This window comes from Vipera berus, assembly GCF_964194415.1.
Source record: "Vipera berus genome assembly, chromosome: 1".
In the NCBI taxonomy this organism is placed as follows: Eukaryota; Metazoa; Chordata; class Lepidosauria; order Squamata; family Viperidae; genus Vipera; species Vipera berus.
This window is the reverse complement of record NC_138202.1, coordinates 289,831,964-289,856,597: the sequence shown is the minus strand read 5'-3', so window position 1 is coordinate 289,856,597 and position 24,634 is coordinate 289,831,964. Positions and strand designations below refer to the sequence as shown.

Here is a 24,634-nt window from a genome sequence, read left to right as displayed (position 1 = left end):
AGTCTTGCGGAAGCAACCCATTGATTAAATCGACCTCAATAACAAATGACCATAGAAAACCTATTGCAATTAAAGCCTATCAAATTCTCAGCGAGAAAGAGAAATCCTACACAAACTCTTTCACGTTTGAATTTGGTCCAGCCAAATAAAAATGAGAGGATTTTATATTCCAAGGTATATAATGTTACTTTAATTACAGAAATTAACCGAAGTTTTTGGCCATACATCTCCTAAAATGGCTTTTTTTTTACTAATATTCTGCTGGGAAAGATATTAAATGGAAATGACATCTGCAGGGGAGAATTAGCTGACCAGAAAGATGTATATAGGATCACTGCTTCCCTTTCCAAGCAGCACATCCATGTCCTTAACAGAGTTTTCCAGGTGGGAAAAACTGCCAAGAGGAATGTTTCTAAGGGACTGGGAGGAGAAGAGGCCAGGGAAAGAGTTGAAATCAGATGGAGAGATGATGCAATTGGGGAAAAACAACAACACTTTCCTTCCATTGGGGCTCCTATTGTTTCTTTACTGTGACAGATAAGTAAAGGGAAGCATGGAAATCAGTTTTGAGCCTTGGCAGACAGTAAAGGCTACATGGCAGGGAAACCAGGAATTATTCCCAAACTCAGATTATATGAACTGGTGAATAACTTAAGGGCCACGAAAAGTGATAAAAAAGAGGGAGGGTCAACCTATTTTCCAAAGCATCAAAAGGCAAGACAAGAAACAATGGATGGAAACTAATGACTGTAAGGAGAGAAGCAACCTAGAACTAAGGACAATTTTTTAAAATGAGAACAATCAACTGATGGAATGGCTTGTCTTCAGAAGTTGTGGGTGCTCCTTCACAGCAGGCTTTTAAGAAGAGATTGGACAGCCACTAGTCTGGAATGGTATAGGACAGTGATGGTGAACCTTTTAGAGACTGAGTCCCCAAAAAAACCCTGCCCGTCACTCTGCCCCACCCGCTCCACCTGCCGGGCCACCCACCACCTCCAAGGCCCACCACAGATTGATCAGGCAACCCTACAATGATGGACATGCCCTCCATCTGCACCCCACAGCATCATCTGTGTGCAACGGGGCGTGAGGGCAGAGTCTTGTTCCTGCTGCCCAGCTGCCATGTGCTTGGCTGTGCTGGTCTGCGCCCATGGGCAACTCTTCTCTGGTGGGGCTGCTGATGAGGAGGGGGCTGCAGGGAGAGGAAGGACTGGGGTGATGGTGCACATGCCCACAGAGAGGGTTCTGAGTGCCTCCTCTGGCACGCGTGCCATAGGTTCGCCACCACTGGTATAGGGTCTCCTGCTTGAGAAGGGGGTTGGCCTAGAAGACCTTCAAGGTCGCTTCCAACTCCATTATTCTGTTATTTGTCAGTCTTCTGATTCTTGGCAGAGTCAGCAGATGTCAGTATAATTTAAATCTTCCATTATCACAATTGCATGCCTCTTTGAAAGACCTGCTATAGAAAGGCCTTTATCTGTATCATCTGTATCTGGACTTTTTTTCCCCGAAGTCCATGAAGATTCAGGATTGGAAGAATACTGATATTTGTATATTTGTTAAAAATTTCATGGTACATCACTACTAAAGACACTAGAAAGTCTTTCTAACTTAGTTCCAAAGAAGAGGTCCTTTATTTTCTTTAAATAATTTGTGGGTATTTGTGCATGTATTTATGTAGGCATGTAATAACCCAAAAGATATTGTGCCTGCACAAAAACATGATAAAGATCAATCACTGAAAAAAAATGAAATGAAGGTGAAAAAGTAACTATGTCCTACAAACCCACAATTCTTTTTATATTTCCTGAACGTGACCTGGACATTTTTAGAAAATGCTTTGGATTTTGTTTCCAAAACATATGACTGTCCAGAGGCAATCTGCAAATGAAATAACCCAGAAGTTTATAGGTTCTTTGAAAAATATCACCATGTATCTGGACACAAGTCAAGGCACCAGTTTATGAAACTGTCAAGAAACAAATGTTGGAAAATTGCTTCCTACACAGAATATGAACTCAGAAAACTTTCTTAGTGAACAATGGCCACTAATAACATTCAGAAAGGGAGCACAGAACAGGTAAGCTATTTTGAAATAAGAAACCCTCTGATTAAGCTAATCTGCACATTTCTATGGCTCCAAAATAAATAGACACGTCATTCACCATGTCTAAATATTGTTTCTACAACATTCTTGTGATAAAGCTTGGAAAGATTAAATTACTAGTCATTATTTACCTTGACTAATGAATTTGTCCATGTTGTCTTTAAAGGGCTGGATGTGTTCTTCTAATGAAAACTGGCAAACTTTGCCTGCTTCTGTCTCACATGCTGAAAATTAAAGGAACATAAGGATTTGAAATAAAATGTTGCTTTAAAATATTCATGATAAAGAAAAGGTAAGACTTGTGTTGGATCCCAGTGGACATCTAGGATGAGTTACAAAGTCTGATTTCTCACTGAAAAAGTACCTGTTTTTGTTGGATTACTGCCACTTAGACTGGCTAAAGTTTATTAATGATAGCTTTCATATGATTGGTCATGGAAATCTATATAAATGTAATTTTTAATGTACAGGAATACAACTTCAATAGTTATCATTGCAATGCCACATATGTAGAATAAAAATGTATCTCACTAGAAAAAAAAATCAGCATGCAATATCACAGTAGCAATATCTGATCTGCTGTTTGCTTTTTTGATGCAACCCAAAATTAGCATCATTATGGATGCATACACATGCAGAATCCAGTAGCAAATCTGAAAGTCATTTAAATGTATTGGCCAAAGAACAGCTGTTTAATATGCAAATTAATGCATCTATATGTTGTTATTGCTTTCTTTCTCAAAACAAGCAAACAAAAAGTATTGAATTTCATTGGCTATTTCCAAATCCAAGCTAAAGTGTGCTGAATAATTTATCTTTTATGGTTATAGATTTAACACATTGTTAGATTTATAGCTTTTCTTTGAGAAACTCAAAGCTGTACACATAGTATTCTTACTCCATTTTTCCCCAGTAGCCACCACATGGACAAGTTATGGCAAGTGATAATAAATGGTCCAAAATCACCAGTGTGTTCCATGATCACCAAAGTATTCAATCTGGGTCTTCTCATTATAGATCCAACACCTTAACATCTTAAATTCTGAGCATGATAAACCCATAAAATTCTCTTGTGAACTGTAACTGACATTCACCATTTAAGAGAAAAGCAGAATAAATTATGAAAGCCCTTTAAAATGTAGAATGGTCTGCAAAGTTGTGGGTAACTTTAACCTTTTATTTCAAATCACATCTGAAAAAACAATTGCTGATGATGTATTTATCAGGTTATCGAGCTCAGAGAATTTAATGGTTATGCTTGATTTCAAACTTCAAATTAAAATGTTAAACAAAGAAAGTAAAATCTAAAGAAGTGATCTTAACTATAGGGGCACACAGTTGTGGATTTTATTTCACATGTGGTTCTAAAATTTGATGGCATTGTTCAGATGAACAAATAGAAAAATTTGACAGAATGGCAGTTAAAGTTTCAAACTTATAATAATTGAAATTAGAAAAAAACGACAACATTTTGTGGTAAAACCCCATTTTTACAAATTTAAAAAATAATGAAAGGAATTAAGGTAGCTTTTCTCAACTTGACACTCTCTAGAAATAACTAGACATTCTATAAGAAATATTTCCAATAAAAATGAAAGGAAATTGAGTTAAAATGTACTACAGCTATTTGTTTATTTAATTCCTTAACATTGTTTTTACATGAATATAAAATCAATGACATGGCTTTGAAAATAAAATTGTTTTTGAATCAGACCTAGGTACAGTGCATTAAAATTACATTGGGAAATGAACATTCACTTAAAGCAAAACTGCCAGAAGTCTTTCCGAAAGTAGTAAGACTTGTTTAATAGGTGAACCTGTTGTTTTTTTTAAATTAACTAACATTTGCTGCTTGAAGAGATTTAAAAAAAAACCACACACAATACTGCATCTGCCTTTCAAGGATAAGCTTTTAAAATTCATCCACAAGTGCAAATCAGATAGCCAAAACTATTTTTAAACTTTGTGGAATCCTCTACTCAGTTACAATAATTTACCAAGGCTCAGATCACACACGCTTGTAAACATGTTTAACAACCCTACCATGTAAATTCTATTGACCTCAATGAGACCATTCATGGTTACCAAGTTTAGTCTTTATAGGCTCTGTGTCTAAACAAATGTGATGTTAGGCCAATTACACAGTAAGTGGGGGAGCTGCGGTGCAATATAAGCTTGTTTTGATCGCTTATGTGGTTTCACTGACTTCTGTTGTCTCTTCAGGGAAAACCAGTCTGTTTTCTGACTTCAAGAGCAGAAAGTAGAAAACAAAATGTACATGTTTAGAGTAAAGAATGAACCATTGACAGTTTAAGAGAGAGAGGGGGAGAAAGAGAGTGCTGACTACTGAGGTATAGGAGGAAATATTGATGTTGGCTACTGAGGTATAGGAGGAAATATTGATGTTGGCTACTGAGGTATAGGAGGAAATATTGATGTTATTATCAACAACAATTAATTAGAATCAATATTTTATATTGTACAATCTCCCATCGTCTCTTTTGCCCAACTGAAGACAAAATGAGTGGATTCAATTTAAATTTACGGCATCACAAGGGATGTGGCACCTATAGAATTCAAACTCACAAACACATACAGATATGTATCTGGATTCCAAATCTGCTGTCGCTTCTGCTAACAATATGCCATTTGTATGACAAAATAGCATGAGATGTCCACAAAAGGACAGGTCTCTTTCTCCAAATATTTTATTCTGAACAGCTCATTTCCAAGCTTCTGGGTACATGGGAAAGGTCCAATATGCACTGAATAATTTGTCAAACCATAGCAAAAACAAAACAAGCAAACAGCAACAGCAACAAATCATAGTCAATTAGAATATAGGTCATATTAATATTGAAGGGTGAAAATGTTATAAAAGTTCAGCCAAACTTCTTTTAACCTGAAATTGGAAGAGAGACTATTATAATACTAAGTTACTACACCTCTGGAAAATGTATTAAAAATAAATTCAAATTTTACAAATTCAATACATGAATTGTCCCTCTACTTTAAAAATGGAGAGATATGTGCATCATGAATGCATCTTATTTCCTGCTCTAAACATTCTGCCAAACTATTTTTATTAATATATTATAGACGTATGCCTTTAAAAATATTCTCTACAAGAGAGTTCTCAAGTGCTCTGACTATCCCACTGCCATACAGAAGTGATAAAAGTTGGGAACTTTAAAGATATTTTGCAGTGTAACATCAGAAGGGGAAATCACATTTAACTGTGAGTATACACCTTCTTCTTTTAGCTACTTGTTTTGGGAAAGGATTGTTCTGACTTAGGCCAATGACTGTTGGGGCTTCATAACCCTCTCCCAGAAGAGACTTGTTTGGAGCTTTAAGGATTGTAAGATGTGACTCAGAGACTGAATGAAATCTTGCCCTTCATTTACATATGGTTTCAGTTTAGAAGTCTGGATACAGCAGTGTTTCAGTCAATTAACCCTTTCAGCCATATTTGCAAAGACTACTGCTGTCTGCGGATGCAGCAAGGATGATGAGCTGGCCACAGGAGCCTTCTATGAAATGGGTCAGCAGCAGTCATGAAAACCACTGAGGACTTGAATAGCCTCATTACCTTAAATTGAATCACACCCAAAGGTGCAGCTCTCATGTGCTGCTGTTCCTCATTCTACAGGAGAACAGCCTTGGAGTGTCTTTATATGTCACTCTGCAACTTAGGTCTACATAAGTGGCTTAGGATTGGCATGGCATGGAGGTTCCTAAGAGTGATTCTGCACTGCCCTCTATCGGGGTTACTGACCTTGGTTAGACAGAAGGTTTGTTTTGTATTTCTATATAGCTGATAGATCACCTGATGTGCCACTTCTCAATTGTATAATTTTTCCCATTAAAACTATGTTTCTCAACTTTGGCAAGTTTAAGAGGTGTGGACTTTACCCCCCCACACACACACATCTTAAAGTTGTTGAGGTAGAGAAATAGTGCCTTAAAACCTGCACGCACACACACATATGCACATTCATTAATCACACTCATACAAACACCCATTCAGAGTAAAATAAAAGACAGGCATATTTATGGCATAACTGTAGAAAGTATACTAGGAAAAATAAAAACCTTAGATGGCAGAAAATTAAAAATAAAGTTTCAAACAAAATTATGAAATTTTCTGTAGGGAATTATGTTTTAACCTACCTATAATCTACATATTTTAATGATAAACTGTTTCCTAATGTTAACTGTGAACTAGAGCAGTCATATTGTAGATTGTGAAGTAAATCTGAGTAATTCAAGTAATATCATGGCATGGTGTCAATATAGTTAGGTAATTATAAATTATCACTGAATAAGACAGAATGTATAAAAACATATTAAAATTATGCCTTTTTCCACATATTTGAAGTTCATATTTATAATTTCTTAAGTTTAAAGTTACGTGTAAAAGTAAAATCTCTATAGATTCAAATTTGGATTTTGTTACAGTTGGAATTTGATTTACTGAACTGTGGCTAATCTGAGCCGGTTTGTTTCACTTAGTTCTTTTAATCTCAACAGAATAACTGTTCCCAGCAATATTATAAGATGACAAGTTCTTTCTTTCTTTCTTTCTTTTTTAAAAATCATTTTGTACCTGAGCTTTTTACAGATGATTTAGCACCAAAGGGGGCATGCAGAAGATGCCTGATCTAAAGTTTCCATCACTGTCTGCTATGATTTAAACAGTGCAACAAACAGGTTTCCACAATATACATTAAGTTCTAACTAGTAAGTTGTTCCTTACCGATATTTATGTTTTTATTGACGCGGGGGAGCTATCCCCTTTGACTCAGTGTTGACTCCTAGGAACTGCCTGGACTAGTCCCTGCAGTTTTCTTGGCAAGATTTAGGAAATGATTAGCCATTGACTGTATTCTAGAGTTGAGAGAGTGACTGCCCAAGTTGTCCCAACTGGCTTTGTGCCTAAGGTAGGACTAGAACTCATGGCTTCCCTGTTAGCTCATTACCTTAAGCCCTATATCTGTATGTATGTCTTGCTAAAAACCCTAAAAAACAATATATAAGCCACTCCAAGTCATTTTGAACTGTGAGATAGGTGGCAAATAAATTTGATAATACTGCAATAATAATAATAACATATCTCATTGCCATCAGTCTTATTTCCATGTTATGTTTTTAAATATTTAATAAAAATATTATGATCAAGCAAAGAGAGACTTTCAGAGTACTCAAAATTAAATTTCCCAAACTAGGATTATGCTGCAGGAACTTTCAAAAGAAGTTTGTCCAGCACTGTGTCCTGACATAAGTTGGGAATAAGTCTATCTTAATTTAAAAGAGGTTTACTTCTGGGTAGATGTGCATATTTGCAAAGCTTTTTTCCTAACTAGAACTGAAGTCTCTTGAAAATGTACACATTAAACTTATATTTCCAGTTAGTTTTAAAATATGCCTATGTGTGTGAATGTGGTTGGAGGGATGAAGCATTGCAGAAATCAATATAAATGTTACATGTAAAATACTCTTGTATTGTTTCAGTGGACCCAGCTATTCAATGCTCTTTAAGACAGCAAGGTGATTTAAGTCTTGTAGCAAGTACTAATATTTTGAATGTGGAATGAATGACTTATTGAAAGTTATAGCTTGGCACAACTATAGCAAGAAACTCTGGTGACAATCAGGAGAGATCAAAAGCAGATCAGATTGCTTAAGAAATGCCGTGTCAAGGAACTGAGAAAGGCACAACTGAGGATCCTAGAGAACTGTGAAATTGAAGGGCAATTAATGGAGCCAAACTGGTAGATATATTAATAAAATCCTGAGCTGTCTCAGACCCTTTGTTTATTAGAATGTCTGTCTGGTACATAACAGATTAATGTTCAACCACATAAAGCTTTAAAACAAATGGAAAAGAAACTAATGACAGCTGAAGAAGAAATATTATAGAAATTGTTACTTCAACTGCAAAAAACAAAACAAAAACAAAAAAACCCCTTCATATTGTAAAGTATAAGAAAGCTGCCCACATCTTGCAAAAAAACTAAAATTAATGTTTTTTTTATTTAATATTCTTTATGTCTTTTTCCTCCTGAATTAACTAAGTTCAGTGCATACTTCTCATAAAACAAGCAAACAAATAAGGTGTGGAATCTGTGCAGTTACTATTTTAAAAATAATGTAAAATGGTTTTTCCTTTTAAGGAAATTCAGTTTAATTCTCCTTTTCAGCCCTATGTATACTAAAGATATCCCCTTGATTATGTACCATAAAGTAAATACTGTAATTACAAAAATAATATAGGTTTGTTTGAAAGCCAGCTTGGTGTAGTGGTTAATGTATGAAGCTAGAAGCCAGGAGACTGTGAGTTCTAGTCCCACTTTAGGCACAAAGCCAGCTCAGCGACCTCGCAGTTGTCACTTTCTCTCAGTCCCAGAAAGGAGGCAATGACAATTACTTCCAAAAAATCTTGCCAAGAAAACTGCAGGGACTAGTCCAGGCAGTGTCTGAGAATTGGACACCACTGAAATGAAAACTGCCCACTGAGCAAATATTAGTTGTACCAATTAAGTGTTTCTTCCTTTTTTTGACACAAGTTATTGACACATTTAGGTACAGGAAGAAACTCCTCATGAACGTAGCTGTGTTTCATCCATGTATGTATTTAATTTGGGAGGGCAGAAATACAAGCTGTATATGTAGCAGGCATTTAAAATATGCAGCTGCACCAACACTCCTGGTCACATCCACATTAACTAGTATTATTTTGTGTTCCCTAGTGGTCATGTTCTTTTTGATGCTGTGCCTGCCCTATGGTACAGCCTTCGGAAGGAGCCAGCTGGCCCACAACCCTACTGGCCTTTTACAAGGTAATAAACAATTTGGATTTTCCCATAAGATTAAAATTGGGAGGAAAGGCAAGTCCTATTATCTTACTGTTTTATTTTAGTGGCTTGAAAGACAATGTTATATTTGACCCCAGGAATACATTATAGTAGGGTTTGTTTTTTTTAATGAAATGTGTCATTGTTTTTGGTTTTAAGCTCTGTACCTCACCCAGAGTCACCTTTGTGAGATGGGCAGCCCTACTATGCAAATTGTTTGTCAACTAAGTTAAGCTAAATTAAACTAAACACAACACCTGGAAATCATTCAGTACACATCCTTCATCTATTAGTGCCATTATCCCTTTTACCACTTACTTTTTTTATTGGTGACTCAATAATCATGCACGTTATGCTCGCACCCCTAAATCTAATTGGTATACAAGCCTTGGGTGTAGAAAATCAGTTCCATCTCCTTTGTCTCTAATCTGAGCCAGAAGCTGTCTTGTGACTTACGATGTTGTCTTACCCTTCTGTTTGGTCTGGCTTCTGTCTTGTCTCCAGAAGGAAAGCGGCAGCTCAGACATTCCAGTGAAATGCATTCCTTCATCGTGCATACAGCAATAGTGATCTGACTTACATTTTGGCCTTGCTGGTCACATTCTCCCATGTCCCTTGGAAAAATCCATTAGAGGAGGGAGGGCCAGCTGAGTGGCAGAAATAGTACTATCCTCCAAGACTTTCAATACACTAACTGCAGGGCTAGTCCTGTAACGATAAACCTTACTAACAACTTTTCATTATAACACAGGGATTTAGTATCAGCACAGGAAGTGCTGATATATTATTCTTGCAAGTGTTCCACACCATAGAAAGAGAGGTGTTGCAACATTGAGAAAGATACCTCCCTTTCTACTGGGGCTCTCTAGAAAATGGTCTTTAAGGCAGGGTAGGTAGCCTATTTCTGGCTGAGACAAGGTGAAAAGATTCAAAGAAAGGGAGATGAGTTGTCAGGAGAGTTCATTTCTTGTTTTTAAAAGCTATTTCATGAATTTATCCATTTAAGTCTATTTGTTTATAGGATCAAGCTCCCAAGATTGCAGGTGGTTTACAGATGTCTATATTACACAATGTGTATGCTAAAGCATAATCATTATGAGGATGTCTCTCATACAGATTATTAAAAAAAACTGCTTTTCAAACTGAACCTCAAATGAAGTGCTAATAATTAGTTTCCAAATGGCTACTGAAAAAAAAGACTGCCTTGACAACTGTGTGGAAAGCTAAAAGAAGAGCATCTTTGCTGGAAAGGGATTTCAAAGCTTTGGGGCTACCACCAAGAAGGACAATTTGGGGGTTTACATTCCATCCAGTTCTTTATTCAGGAAGGCAGGTTTTAACTACGGGAGATTTTCCTTAACTTTAATGCTATACAGCAGTGTTTCTCAACCTTGGCATTGTTTCGCACCTTGAAGATATGTGGACTTCAATTCTCCAGCCAGCTTGGAGGTATTTACCTTTGTTTATAGCAACTTTATGCTATGTTTACATTTTCATACATTTATTCATTTTCACTCCAAAAACCTATTTTCTGATCAGTCACTGCTATCACAGTATTAATTTAGTCCAATCCCCAAAGCAAAAACTGCTTTTTAGCCACTATATTTAGCATGGTTTTTGTAATATCTACTGTATTAGTCAATCAATATCACACACATGCTCACAAAAGTGTTGATATTTTGTTCCGCTATGTATTTTGCTTTTGCTGTATTATGGTACTTCCGCTAAAGTTTAGGGAAAGTGGCTAGAACCAAAGATATTAATTTTGACATCTGGAAAAAGTTAGTATATTTTATATCAGCTTTCTTGGCAGGAGACATTCCCCCCCTCATTCTTTCTCTCAGTCTCATTCATTCTCTCTCTCTCTCTCCCTCTCTTTCTCTTTCTCTTATATAGTATTACATATCTACAAACCTTACAATAGGCCCTTAAGACCTGCCAATATTAGTATTTCCATATTAGTGTTAGCATACTGCAGAGAAGGGTGAGGCTTAGAAACAGAACTAGATCAGGAGACAAAATTCTTCACTATGTTTGTTGGGCAGAGCAACTGGCTGGATAGTTTCTCCTACAATCTTTCCACGTTGACCTCTCCCATCAATCACAACTGCATTGAAAAAGGTGGGATGAATTCTTCCTAAAACTTCTCCTGGTATTTAACTGATGCATTGGAAATCAAACAGAATACACACCACTGAAGAGATGTTTCTAAAATAGAGAGAACATTTCCACATACCCTTTGGCTAACGTTTTAACAGAAAAAGCCCAAGGCTATCACGTTCCCTTCTTGAAAGGAAGTTTAAAGTTTCTTGACCCAAACAGGCCTGGCTGCCTAGCTTCCTGATTTGGACACTGCGTTTGCCACACAATTAAGATAAAAAAGAAAAACATTGTAGGACTATGTTTTTTCTGCCCTGTGCTAGACAGAACAATAGCAAATTGCCTTAGAGAAACTAACACTTGTGGCAAAGATGAGATTTGAACTGAGCGCTTTCAAATTTTCCTATTCTTTGCCCAATCTCCCAGGATTTCCAGATAGGTTGCAGAAACTTGCAAAAACCTTGGTGGATCATGGTTGTGGAAGGTATTTTTGCAATTTAGCAACAGAATTGTATAAATGTCTATATGGACAGAAATCCTTCTGAGTTTCATGAAACCAATTTCTGGGTAATTCTGCACAGGATGTAGCCTAAGAAGTCTCCGAAATTTGTTTTAGGAATATACTGATTATTTAGGAAGAATCTTCAGCAATTCCTAGATGAAATTTGATTTCTCAAACATTGAGCTTTGAGAAATATATATATATATTTAAAAATATATTTTATATACAATATTCATATATGTATTATATATTACATATTTTAAATAAATTTGATACATTTCAGATTTGCAATTGAATTTTCCCACTTCCTTTCTTAAGACAAATCCATCTGAATCTTTAAATATAATTCAAAATGCAACCTAAGGTCTGATATATTTCTGTATCTGAGAATTTGTCTCTCATAGTGGCTTTCTCATTGCTATTTCTTCTTGGTGGCACAGATTAGAGGTATTTGCCAGAATGTTCCCATGTCTACCTAAAAGACAAAGTGACTAGGAGTATCAGAAAGCTTTTACCTCTCAAGTCTTTTCTCAGCTTGCGAAGATCCTTATTGAACTCTTCAAATTTTAGCTGAGAAGCTTGAAAAAGATCCTGCGGTTCTGGAAGAGGGAAGATGCATTGTTCTTTTCCAGCATCCTGGCAATAGATAATAGATAATATAAATAGATAATATAACATTGAGACAAGAACTATATATTTCTCTTTCTTTCATTCATTATATTACCAAAGTGATTCAAGAGCAAGTATCGTTTAAGGCAGGGGTGAGGAAACAGCTGCCTTCACATTCTTTTCTTTTGGCTCTGCTAAATTTCTGTATTAAAGGTAAAGGTTCCCCCGCACATGCGTGCTAGTCGTTTCCGACTCTAGGGGCCGGTGCTCATCTCCGTTTCAAAGCCAAAGAGCCAGAGCTTGTCCGAGGATGTCTCCGTGGTCATGTGGCTGGCATGACTAGATGCCAAAGGCACACGGAACACTGTTACCTTCCCACCGTAGTGGTCCCTATTTTTCTACTTGCATTTTTACATGCTTTCGAACTGCTAGGTTGGCAGAAGCTGGGACGAGTAACAGTCACTCACTCTGTTACGCGGCACTCGGGATTCGACCTGCCAAACTGCCGACCTTCTGATTGACAAGCTCAGCGTCCTAACCCACTGAGCCACTGCGTCCCTTAAATTTCTGTACTAGTGATAGTATAATCTGTAAAGGGAATGTTCTTGATTGGGTGCCATTTAAATGTCAGAAATAGCAATTCAGTGGCAAACTTAAGAGCTGGTTTGGTATAGAAGTTAAAGCACCAAGCTAGATACCAGGAGACTGTTAATTTTATTCCTGCCTTATGCTGGGTGACTTTGGGCCAGTCACTCTCTCAGCAAAACTCACCTCCTAGGGCTGTTGTTATGGGGAAAATAGGAGGAAGGAGTATTAGATATGTTTGTCACCCTGAATTATTGATAAAAATAAAGGCAGGATACATACACAGAAACACACACACACACACACACACACAAAATCCGGTCAGTTTTGCTTTCCTTTGATAGATTTTAGACAATGATACTACTGAGCATATGCTAGGAATGTCTTTCACTTTAGAAAGTATCTAAGCCATAAGCAAACAACAACCAGATTTATCAACTGCCATCATTGCAATCTTAAGGAACCAGAAGATAAAGAGATGACACCTGAACATGCAATGGAACACTTTTTAAACTCGCCTTCATACTGCACACTTCCTATGCCTTCAAACACCTTCCTTAGAGGTTGAGAAATGAAGCCTGAGGTTAAAAAAGCAGATTTTTGAGCGCATATGAAAGGATTTCTTACTTTATTCTTTGTTTCCTCAAGAAGCCACCCTCCTAGATCTCACCAAAAGTATTTATATTAAATGACAGAAACAAAAACTACCCTAAAAGAAAAAAAAGGTTAAAATGGAAGTTCATACTTACCTCATCAAAGTTACGCAGATAATATGAAACAATATACGACAGAAGACTCCTGCTGTTATCCTGTATAAAGTCAAAATTAAATAGCATTTAGATATGAAATATATTGACATTTAGATCAAATAATTTCTATTTGTATACATTTGGATCAGATCCTTGGATAACAACCACTCCTTCAGCGGCCATTCAAAGTTATGATGGTGCTGAATGAGGAGACTCATGACTTGTCATAGTAGCTGTTGCTGCTGTCCTGTGATCCTGATTTGGGCGCTTGGCAACCATCTTGCAATTATGATGGTGGCAGCATCCCGCCCTCACATGAGGAGCCCTGATGGTGCAGTGGTAAAAATATTGCAGGGTAACTCTGCCCACAGCCTGGAGTTTGGTCCTGATGGGCTGTAGGTTAACATAGTCTTCTACCCTTCCAAAGTCAGTAAAATGAGAACCCGGATTGTTGGGGGCCATATACTGATATTGTAAACCACTCGGAGAGTGCTGTAAAGCACAATGGAATGGTATATAAGTGCTATTGCTATTGGTTATCACCTTTGTGATCTTCACTGCCAGCTTCCAACCATCAAAGCCAATAAAGAAACCGGCAGCAGTTCTCAAATGGTAATCATGTGACAATGCTCTTAACTATAATGTGGAATTTGTTCAATGGTAGCAATCAGAATTGCTGGAGCTGCTGTTGTAAGTTGGTGCAGTCATGTGATACCCCACTTTATGAGATCGCTTAGGGATAGAGTTGTCAGTCCCAGTCACCACCATTACGTAAGGACTGCCTGCGTTATGCAAGAAAGCAAATGAAAGCCCAAAATGGAAGTGAGAACAAAATCAAAAGCCTTCCATGCATTTATGCAATAGATAATAGAGGTGTTTTTAAAATTATCATTGTTAAGGCAACATGGTAGTTCTATAGTGTAAGCAAGAATTCTAGGAAATGTTGAAACGAAAAGGTCCTCCTCTTTCTGAACCTTTACCCAGTTTTTTTTAAAAAAATTGTTACTGAAATACCAAAAACGAAAATATATGCAAACAATGGGAAGATTACTGAGATGTTATATACATTCATTATTAAATAGAACACATATGTAGTTTGAAAACCGCTGGATATGTTTGTTTTTCAATATTAATAATAGGAGAAATATCAGAATTTTAGAAGTGGTAATCCAATGTGCTGGCAATGAACAGGATTTAGTGATAGATTAATTTGTCAGGTTCAGGTTTCTTCCATGAACACAGGTTTATTTTAATCTATATCACTATGAATTTATAAATTTGGAAGGAAAAATAGCACAAAACTGATTGATCATTGTTACATCTCCTGGTATATCCTTTTAAATACTTTTTTCCTCCTAATATGCATACTAGTAGTCCTAGAGTTATGGCCACAACTGAGCCCAAAATTTATATTGCTAAGTGAGAAATTTGTTAAGTGAATTTTGCCCCATTTTGCAACTTTTCTTACCACATTTGTTAAGTGAATCACTACAGTTGTTACTCACACAGTTGTTAAGTGAATCTGGCTTCCCCATTGACTTTGCTTGTCAGAAGGTCGCAAAAGGTGAGCACATGACCCTGGGACACCACAACGGTCATTAATGTGAGTCAGTTGTCAAGCATCCAAATGTAAATCACATGACCATGGGAATGCTGCAATGGTCATAAGCAGGGCTTTTTTTGTCATAGAACGCTCAGAACGGAGTTCCGGCACCTTTTTTGGATGGAACCTTGTAGGGTAGGCAAGGCAGGTTGTATGACATGTGTGAGTTCCGGTATCTTTTTCTTTTACAAAAAAAGCACTGGTCATAAGTGTGAAAAGTGATCTTAAGTCACTTTTTTCAATGCATCACCAGAGCACTGTAAGCACTGTAAGCATGAGCCTTTCAGGCTTAATAAAGCAATGCAGTATAATGTTAAATTGGAGGATAAAACGTACACTACTCTTGACATCTTTGAGTTTGGGAAGTATGTCTAATCCAAAACCATCTGCTTGTCCTCTTGTCCTATTTCCACCATTCATGTAATTCCCAAAAGCCAGGACCAAGCCTAGAACCCGCATAACTCCTGAGCCACTTTTCAACATCTAGGGAAACAAGATGCAGAGAGGTTACATGTTAGAAACATTTCATTTTACCTAATAAAAAGTGTGCAAACCCATAGCAGTTGTCAAAACAGTTGAAAGCAATATAATTTTAAATACTTCATAATCACATCGGGGTGATTCCAAATTAATAAAAATTCTAAAATTTCAGTAATAATTACATTTTTAATTTAATGGTATAGGGTTTCCTGCCTTAGCAGGGGGTTGGACTAGATGACCTCCAAGGTCCCTTCCAACTTCTTCTTCTTCTTCTTCTTCTTCTTCTTCTTCTTCTTCTTCTTCTTCTTCTTCTTCTTCTTCTTCTTCTTCTTCTTCTTCTTCTTCTTCTTCTTCTTCTTATTATTATTATTATTATTATTATTATTATTATTATTATTCTAATTTCTTACTATTATGTAGATGTATCGCTAATAAAAAAATCAAAGAAATTTATATCTTGGGAAAAGGGGCTATAGAACCCTTCAAGCCAATACCCAAGTACTATTTACATATGCAGGAATATTAACTCTGTGAGCTTCGAACTTAAAAGTAGTTTTTATTTTAAGATTAGCACAGAGCTGGGGAGCTTATGACTTTTCAAATGTTGTTCAAGTACTCTACCATTGGACAGGGTGGAAAAGAGTTGTTTTTCAGCAGGATTTGTAACGACATAAATTCCCCACCTATACTATAAGAGGAAGGCTTTTCTAACATTGCTTAAGGGAATAGAAACAAAATATTGACCTATAGTTTAGAGTAAGAGATATTCAAGTTCAGGTACTTGTCAATTTTTGCCAAAGCTTGCTCAAATTTCTTTAAGTTAATATTGAACAATTCTAGCATGATCAGCTTGGCCCAGAACCAACACAAATAATCCCTTGACATGAAACCATCGTACAAGAGACACAGGAAGTGCTGCACTAATTAAACGTAATGGAATTGGGGAAGAACTTTGGAGACAGAGCCAAGAGATGCTGCCTAGGGAACAGTCAGATAAGAGACAGCAGAGCTCACAACTGGACATGGGTGAAGCAAGAGACTCAGAAGAAACCTTCCTTAGTTGCTTGGATTATAAACAAGATGGGAGAGGGAAGAGAGAGGTGTACTTTCAGACTTGAAAGTTTCTGTCAATTTGGCTTTACCATAAAGTATAATTAGCTCATCTGATTGTGATTCCCATCTGGTTTACTCCGTGAGACCAACATCAACCTTGCAACCTTTCCCCCTGCTTTCTTTACAACTCAAGAAAGTAAGGGAGGAACCCTTCTGAGCCTGTTGCCCATCCCACTATCCAGTTGTAGGTCATGCTGTCTCTTATTCAACTGTTCGCTTAGGAGAATCTCTTAGCCCAGTCTTCCAAGGCCTTTCCCATACACCAACCTCCTAAAACTACTAAGTAGACAGTGGAACATGAGTGAGCAGAGACAAGCAGCAGTTGTAGGAGAATGAGTTAATCTTCCTGGCACTGAAATATTTGAAAGAACCATGCAGGCTGAGCCCTATAATCAGTGCAAAGGTTTCTGAATGGAAGAAGGCATCTGGAAAAATTAAACTATTCAAATTAAATTTTATAAAGTATATTCGTGATTTGGCAAATGTGAAAAATACAGAGCTTTGTAACAAAGGGGGCACAGATCTACCCTTTCCTTAAGGCATAGGAATTCTTGACAGCAATGAAAAGCCTGATGAGCAAAAAGTACACTTTTTTTTAAAAAAAAAGAACAAATGGCTATATTGTTAACAGTATAAGGATAAAAAGTTGGATAGCCTCATATTCTCCTTCAAGAAAAAGTGGGATAGAAATAAATACATAAATGGGAAATAAATACATAAATGGGAAACATTGACTCAATTACTTAGCAAAATAGATACACTATTGCTCTGCATATTATTCCCATTCCATTAAAATTGATAATAACAGATTAAATATTTTGGGGAAGGCCATATAGATGGGTTCCCATGAAAATTTCAGATGGAATACAATGCAAGCAGTGGTGGGATTCAAATATGTGAACAACTGGTTCTCTGTGTGGATGCCACTTCCAGAAGTCCATTCTGGACCTGGGCAACAAAAAATTAGCTACTGGTTCTGCCGAAGTGGTGTGAACTGGCTGAATCCCACCACTGAATGCAAGGGACTTTCTATTCCCTTAGTGACACTGCTTCCAGTTAAATTCCATGGACTATATGGGACAATGGCAGCAAAAAGTTCATCAATGGATTGACCTCTGATTGGCTGCAACCACATAAGCAGAAAGCCTTAAATAGGAGGAAACTGGTTCCAGCAGAACAGCAGTGGTAGCAGAACAGGCTGCAAACTAGCATGTCACAAGCTTTGTAAAAAGGCAATGAAGTTTGGTGAGTGAGAAATTATTAAGTCTCCTGAGCAACATGTCTTTAACTGAACATTTTAAAGCAGTGCATCAATGCCCTGCAAACTTTTTCCCATGGAGAATTACAGCTATGAAAGCCTCACATGGAGCTGAGAGTATTGAGAAAAAAGGGGGGAGTGTTATATATACCCTCCTCCCACAATAGTTTCAAAATCATCTTTGCAGCATTGTCAATAGCAACTATGATTTGTTGAGACTGAAGAAGAATCTTGAAGTTATAGCAATTATCTTCAAGATTATATAGCCTCTGTAATATTAACTAATATTTGTTAATTGTTATAAAGTTAAGTGTGGGAGATTGCTGCTGTTGCCAATGCTGTCAAAATTACAATGGGCTGATTATTAGATATTATTATAGAAACAAAGGCACTTCTAAAAGAAAAAAAGTCAATGTGTGTTTGTTTGGAAATACTGAAGGGAAGCCAGTGTCTGTTACAAAGAGCGAAGATTTTGCTTTGGCAGAGGAAGAAGGTATATTATTCTCTAGAGGTTGATGTGCATTGGCTATAGACTTGTGGTGTTATACTTCAGCAATGAAAGCCAAATCTTAAGATTTACTTTGATCTTGAAGCACAATCATAAAATGTTCCATTCAGCAGGACTGCTATCCTTCACATTTAATGAGCATGTAAAATAAATAAAACTTTTGAAATATGAGTATTGTTGAATAACGAAGATTAAATATCAGCCAATCTAGGCCTTGCATCAGATGGTCCAGAACCTACCTCACACAGTTTCTGCAACAATTCAAGTTTGCTTCGGAGAGAGGAAATGCTTTCAGAGAATGTTGATTGGAACAGGATACAAAAGGCTCGTTCAGAGAAGTTGGGAATCAGGGAGAGCTCATAAAGAAACCTGCAGGCGTTAAGGAAAAATATGACTGAGATCTATTAAAAGAACTTGGTTCTTTTATTTTTATCTTTTATCTTTTATTTTTTTCACAAAAATAGGTTCAGAATTATAGTCTAAAATCATTCCCAATTAAACCAATGAATAATGAAAATTGTTTGTTCTGAATGAGAATAGATTATCTCTATGATTGTGAAACCCAAACATAGGGGGAAGGGTAACAAAGGACTGGCAAAGGGTATTTAAATGGTTCTGAACACAACAAGACTAAAGAACAATGAGTTCCATTCCTTCTCTGAAACTGGCAGTGGAACTTCTGGAGCTACCTAGAAGTCTTCCACCTGAAATGAGACTTCCAGTTGATACAGATACCTCTCACCCCTTACCAACTCACTTTAGCCACTACTAAGCAATGAAAAAAACATCAGTTTTGCAAATAGTGTCTGACTGTCATTTTAATTTCCCATAATGACACTGATATCCCAACAGAGAAATGTTCTGACACTTGCCTTGAAGAAAAAGAAGACAGTGGGAAAAGAGAAGATCTATTAAAATACAAGTCCCTTGAAAGGATTTAGGTCCTCAAAAAAGTGACTAATACTGCTATCCTGTTACTGGGACTCAGAATTTTGGTTCAGATTTTGAATGTGATCCACTCATCAGCAGTAGAAAAAAAAATAGATAAAAAGATAAATGAGTATACTTGGGGTCTGTGCATGTTTATATACTACTTCTTGAAGAGGATGGGAACAGTTATCAGAGATTGCTGCAGAATCTTACTTCTCCCTCCTGATAGAGGACTGGTCAGTGCAAAAGTACACACATATATACATACATATACATACATCTTTGCCTGAAAATATAAATTAACACTAAATGTCCTGGGATATTCCATTAACAAAAATCCTGAGCAACAGGTGAGAACTTGCAAGATTTCAGCTATTTCACATGATATCTCACCTATTTTTAGCATATAATCAGGGAGCTCGGGAGATGAATTAACATTATAAGGAAAGTGACATCAAATATATGTTGGTGTCTATCAAATGTTATGTCTGTAAGTGCAGTTACTATACACACACGTGCACACACACACACACACACACACACACACACACAAAGCTAGACTGAGTTCATTTGAAGTAGGGATTAAGATGTAAATCCAAAGAATGTGCAAGAGACCAGGAAGTATCAAGGTTATGGAAAAATAGCTAAGCAGGGATAATGATCAAATTAAACCTATTCTCATGAAGAACAAGCAAATAGTTCTTTCTGGGGAGGAGCAAACAAACCAAAGGACTTGTAGTGAATTCATTTACTGGAAGAAGAATTGGGAAAATAGGAGGACACCACTATTGTGCAAACCACCAGAATAACACAAGGACATCGTAATCCAGTTTTCTCAAACAAAGTGGAACTGAACCTTATGGCTATTACATGTACTGAACTGGTTAATTATTTGTTTCAATTAGAACAATGTGGGTTGTATCTGAACCTGAACTAAAAAGTTAATAGTTTGACTCTTTCCAACAAGTATAGATGGTTCACAGTATCCTTACTGTTCAGGTTTGTCCAAAGATTTAGCATTCTCCTTTTCTTTACTTGATTTGCCATGTTTTTCTATCTTTTCCAGTTCATCAGATTGTGCTCTCTTGAAAAAAGATTCACAAATATAAAGAAAATTGTGAATAGAAGTAATACATACTCATAGGCATAACTAATTATCTAGGAAATTAAATAATGCTTACAATTCAATTATAACCATTCACTTATAATTAGTTCAATTTATTTTAATTATTTATACAGAAAGTTATTCAATATTTAACATAAACATGTAATAAACTTAGGTCATGAAATAATGTTAGACATGAAATGTTTATTCAGACAACTATCACTAAATAAAAACCTACATAGCTATGATATTAAACATTTTCAATAAGTCATTTTATTCGAGCGTGGATTAAGCTGATGCATATGTGAACTACAAAGCCACTTTTTGTTTTTTCAATAGAAAAGGGAGAGAAAAACTTTTTAAAGAAAGGCATAGTTATTTTCAATCCACACTCAAGATAACTTTAGTTATGGGAGATTCAATCTGTTTAGAGGGCACCATTTAAACAGAAATAGACAGGGTAATTTGAATCCAAAATTGTAGTGGATGATTTTTGTAGAAATTTTTAATTGCCCTTTTTATTAACAAGTTGATTTTGTCTCTCCAACTAACTGTATACAAAGGATACCAAAATGTATTTTTTACACAAAAATCTATTTTGAGATCAAAGCAATGTAATGAAAATTCCATTAAAGCATTCTACAATTTATCATCTGTAATATACCAAATTGAAAATGACTGCTTTACAGGTATGATTAGGAGATGCTATTTTCTTTCAGCAGTATTCTGTTCTGGGTAAAGAATAAATGTTATTAATGTATTTACATCCCACCTTTATTTTTGTACAGCTCAAGGCAATGTGCATACTACAATGGTCCTGCCTCCTACTTTGCCCACAATAACACCTTCCCTGTGAGGTGGGTTGGATTCAGAGACAGCGATTGTTATTTTAAAGACTGAAGTATTTTCAAACAATTTTTCCTAAATGGAATTCCCTTCACAGAACTTTAATGCTTATATAAACATGTCCTTCCTTCTGAAACTGAAATCCAGGCATAGCTTGGGCTCTCCCCATAGTCCTACCTCTTAAATTATCAACCTTATGACTTACGCATTAAAAAAGGAAGCTGAGGCAAAATCTTTAATGTTTTTGCACAATTTAATATTGTACAGCAAATTTCTAGCATCTAACTGAGAAGGTGTGAGCCTAAATGGACTCCAGAATATGGTAGAGGACAGGAAGGCCTGGAGGAACGTTGTCCATGGGGTTGCGATGGGTCGGACATGACTTCGCAACTAACAACAACAACTGAGAAGGATATTTCAACTGAGTTTTAATTCTAAGCTGAAGAACAAGTAAGAACTGTGGTAGTAGACTTTGACAATGTTCATAATTAGATTACAAATGAGATAATGGGTCTATTTATGAAAATTAATTGAATAATACCCAATACCCAATACAAAATATTTGAAAACCTTATGGTGTAGAAGTGTCAGATTTCTAATATAATATAAAATATTCGAATTGCACAAGACTCTGCGTTAGAGCAGCGATAGTTTTATTTTCCCAAATATGCATAGTTACAGCAGTGCATTAGTTATTCACAAAGAAATCAGACACTGAAAACTTGCACAGAGTACTAAATGTCACTGCCAGCAACTATCAGCATGGAAGACACAATCCTGGGATGTGGTAAGGGTGGGGGTGGGGGAGATACTTTGCCAGATTGAGAGGTCCAAGAGCTGCAGGCCACATGGGAAAAATTATGCTAAATTAATGCTTGAGGATGTTTTGGCAAATCCATGTTTCTATAGTGGCTGTCCAAATCTTGTTAGATTTTCTGAGGTTTACTGTAGCCAATCAAAAGTAGAGTTACAAAAGATCAAGCAAATTTCTGAACAATGAACCACTCGCCCAAATCCCCATCTGGAACAAAATGAACAAGAAGCACACGTGTAAGCAAAAAGAGTCACAGAGGCATGCCCTTTATGAAATAGGTTCTTTAAAATGACATATTATTCAGTTCTGTAGTTCCCTCTGTTATTTTTTTATGCATGCAGAGGAGTTCCCAGGATGGGGCATCTGATAATAGGAGAGAAAGGCAAGTTATCGTTGAAAATCCAGGCTAATGGAAGACGGCATTGCTTCTAATGTATATGGACCTGGAAAGTCTCCAGAGTAAGCAAAATAACAGGTCTACTGATTCCCTACAGGCCTGTGTCAAAAAGGCATTCCTTGCTTGCTTATAAATGTTTATTTATTCGATTCAAATGTTGTCCAACTCTATGATTCTAGGCCAGTGGTCCCCCAAGCTTTCTGGCTTTGTAGATTGGTGAGGGAGAGGGGAGAAGGGGATGGTTCCATGCAAGTGGCAGGCAAGCGCACATGTATGCACAGCTTCATTTACGCAAGTGGGGGGCACCCACAACTGCTGTTCACACACAAATGGAGCTTTTTGTGTGCGTGCTCACCCACTACTTGTATAACTAGACTGTGTGCATGCACACATTCGCCTGCCACTTCTGCAGCCCAGTCCTAAACAGGTTATGGCTCAGTACTGGGCAGCCAGTGGAAGTTGGGGACTCTCGGCAGCTTATACTAAAAAATAGAAAAGAAAAAAAATCTATGGCTCCAGAGAACCATATTCCCTATAACATGCCATGCAACCAACCAACAGGATCTCTATAAATTAGTATCTATCCATGCCTTTCCACCAGGTTTGGTTATAAATACAGTACAGTCTTAGAAATGTCAGACCCCTTAATAAACATATCTAAAGAAATTAAATTACACCAATCAATCTTTCATTATTTTCCAAAACAGATATATTTTAAGGGCCCAAGAAGAGACCGGTATTACAAATTTATTTCATACAGCTCAAAGATATCATGTTTATAATTGTATTTATTTATTTAGCCCACGGCATATCACATATGGACTAGTTGAATCCAGTAAATATAAATGTTAAAAAAGATTTATGTTCAAATATCAGCATCTAGGCCATCTAACCATTGAAACACAGCATTGTTTATATTTAAAAAAACCAAATACTAGACCGATATACATACCCTCAGCTTACAGCTGATCATGATGTGACCTACCATTTGATGTGGGATCCCAAAGTCACACTAAGGGGAGGATACTATGCCCCATTCATACAGAGAGTCCTAGCAGACTCTGTGTGTGGTAAAAATCCTATCCAGGATTGTCCATTGCTGAGGTGATAGTTCAAAGCCTGACCCCCCTTTTTTGTAGGGCCATTTATATGTCTTTGTCTGAAGTGTGAAGCAGGTTTGCTCTCCAGTCTATCCTAAATGTCTTGTATTATGCAAAGTCCACCAGCACTGAGACACTGATTATCAAAGCCCAGATGAGAAGGGGTGGACACGTATTCAGAGTGGATAACCAATGTATGCTTCACCAGTTACTGCATAGTGTACTGTAATCTGGGAAGAGACCTCAAGGTCAACCACTCAAGTACTACCAAGAAGTTGTAAAAGAAACTGTACACCACTGTGACATCTAACCAAGGGAACTGGCAGCTATAACTGCAGATGGAAGCCACTGGCAATCCCTGTGCTATGAAGACGCCACCAACTTTGAAAAAAGATGCCACAAAAAACTAATAGAAAACCTTGAGTGGTCTTAAAATAATATCCACAGTTACTACAAAATGGAAATCCAGGCAGTGGTGGGATTCAGCCAGTTCGCACTAGTTTGGCAGAACCAGAAGCTAATTTTTTGTTGCCCAGGCCCAGCATGGACTTCTGGAAGCAGCATCCACATAGACAACTGGTTGTTCACATATTTGAATCCCACCACTGCTTCCAGGGCCCCACACTGTGCTAAATTCTGGACTTCCAGACTGGGGCAGCAGAGTTACCTCTGTGTCCACAGATGAACTGCACAACAGAGTGTCGTCTTTGAGCCTGAAGAACTATTCTCTATATTGGATTACTGAAGGAATCTGGGACTTTTATCCAAGCAAAGGTTAGACTTGGAAATAATTTTATCTCTCTTTTATAATGCTAAAATTCTGATATTCAGTGAAGCTAAATGGTGAGAATTTAGAGGAAACTTGCAGTTAAACTATAGGATTTGCAAAGGCGCCTAAGTTTCAACTACAGAATTTGCAATGAGCTCTATCGTGAACAGACACCACAGCAAATTGACCAAAGCTAAATGTA

At 36.9% G+C, this 24,634-nt stretch overlaps 1 protein-coding gene across 1 annotated transcript in view; it reads right to left on the bottom strand.

The window, feature by feature from the left end:
* Positions 1-24,634, bottom strand: part of FMN2 (formin 2) — a gene marked incomplete at its 5' end in the record, with an annotated part of 196,809 nt that overhangs the window by 47,259 nt on the left and 124,916 nt on the right. Inside the window, 6 exons of the mRNA XM_081323350.1 lie at positions 2,239-2,331; positions 12,082-12,202; positions 13,510-13,569; positions 15,449-15,595; positions 18,711-18,840; positions 20,394-20,485. Of these exons, the coding sequence (XP_081179476.1) occupies positions 2,239-2,331; positions 12,082-12,202; positions 13,510-13,569; positions 15,449-15,595; positions 18,711-18,840; positions 20,394-20,485 (643 nt within the window). The remainder of the gene's footprint in view (positions 1-2,238; positions 2,332-12,081; positions 12,203-13,509; positions 13,570-15,448; positions 15,596-18,710; positions 18,841-20,393; positions 20,486-24,634) is intronic.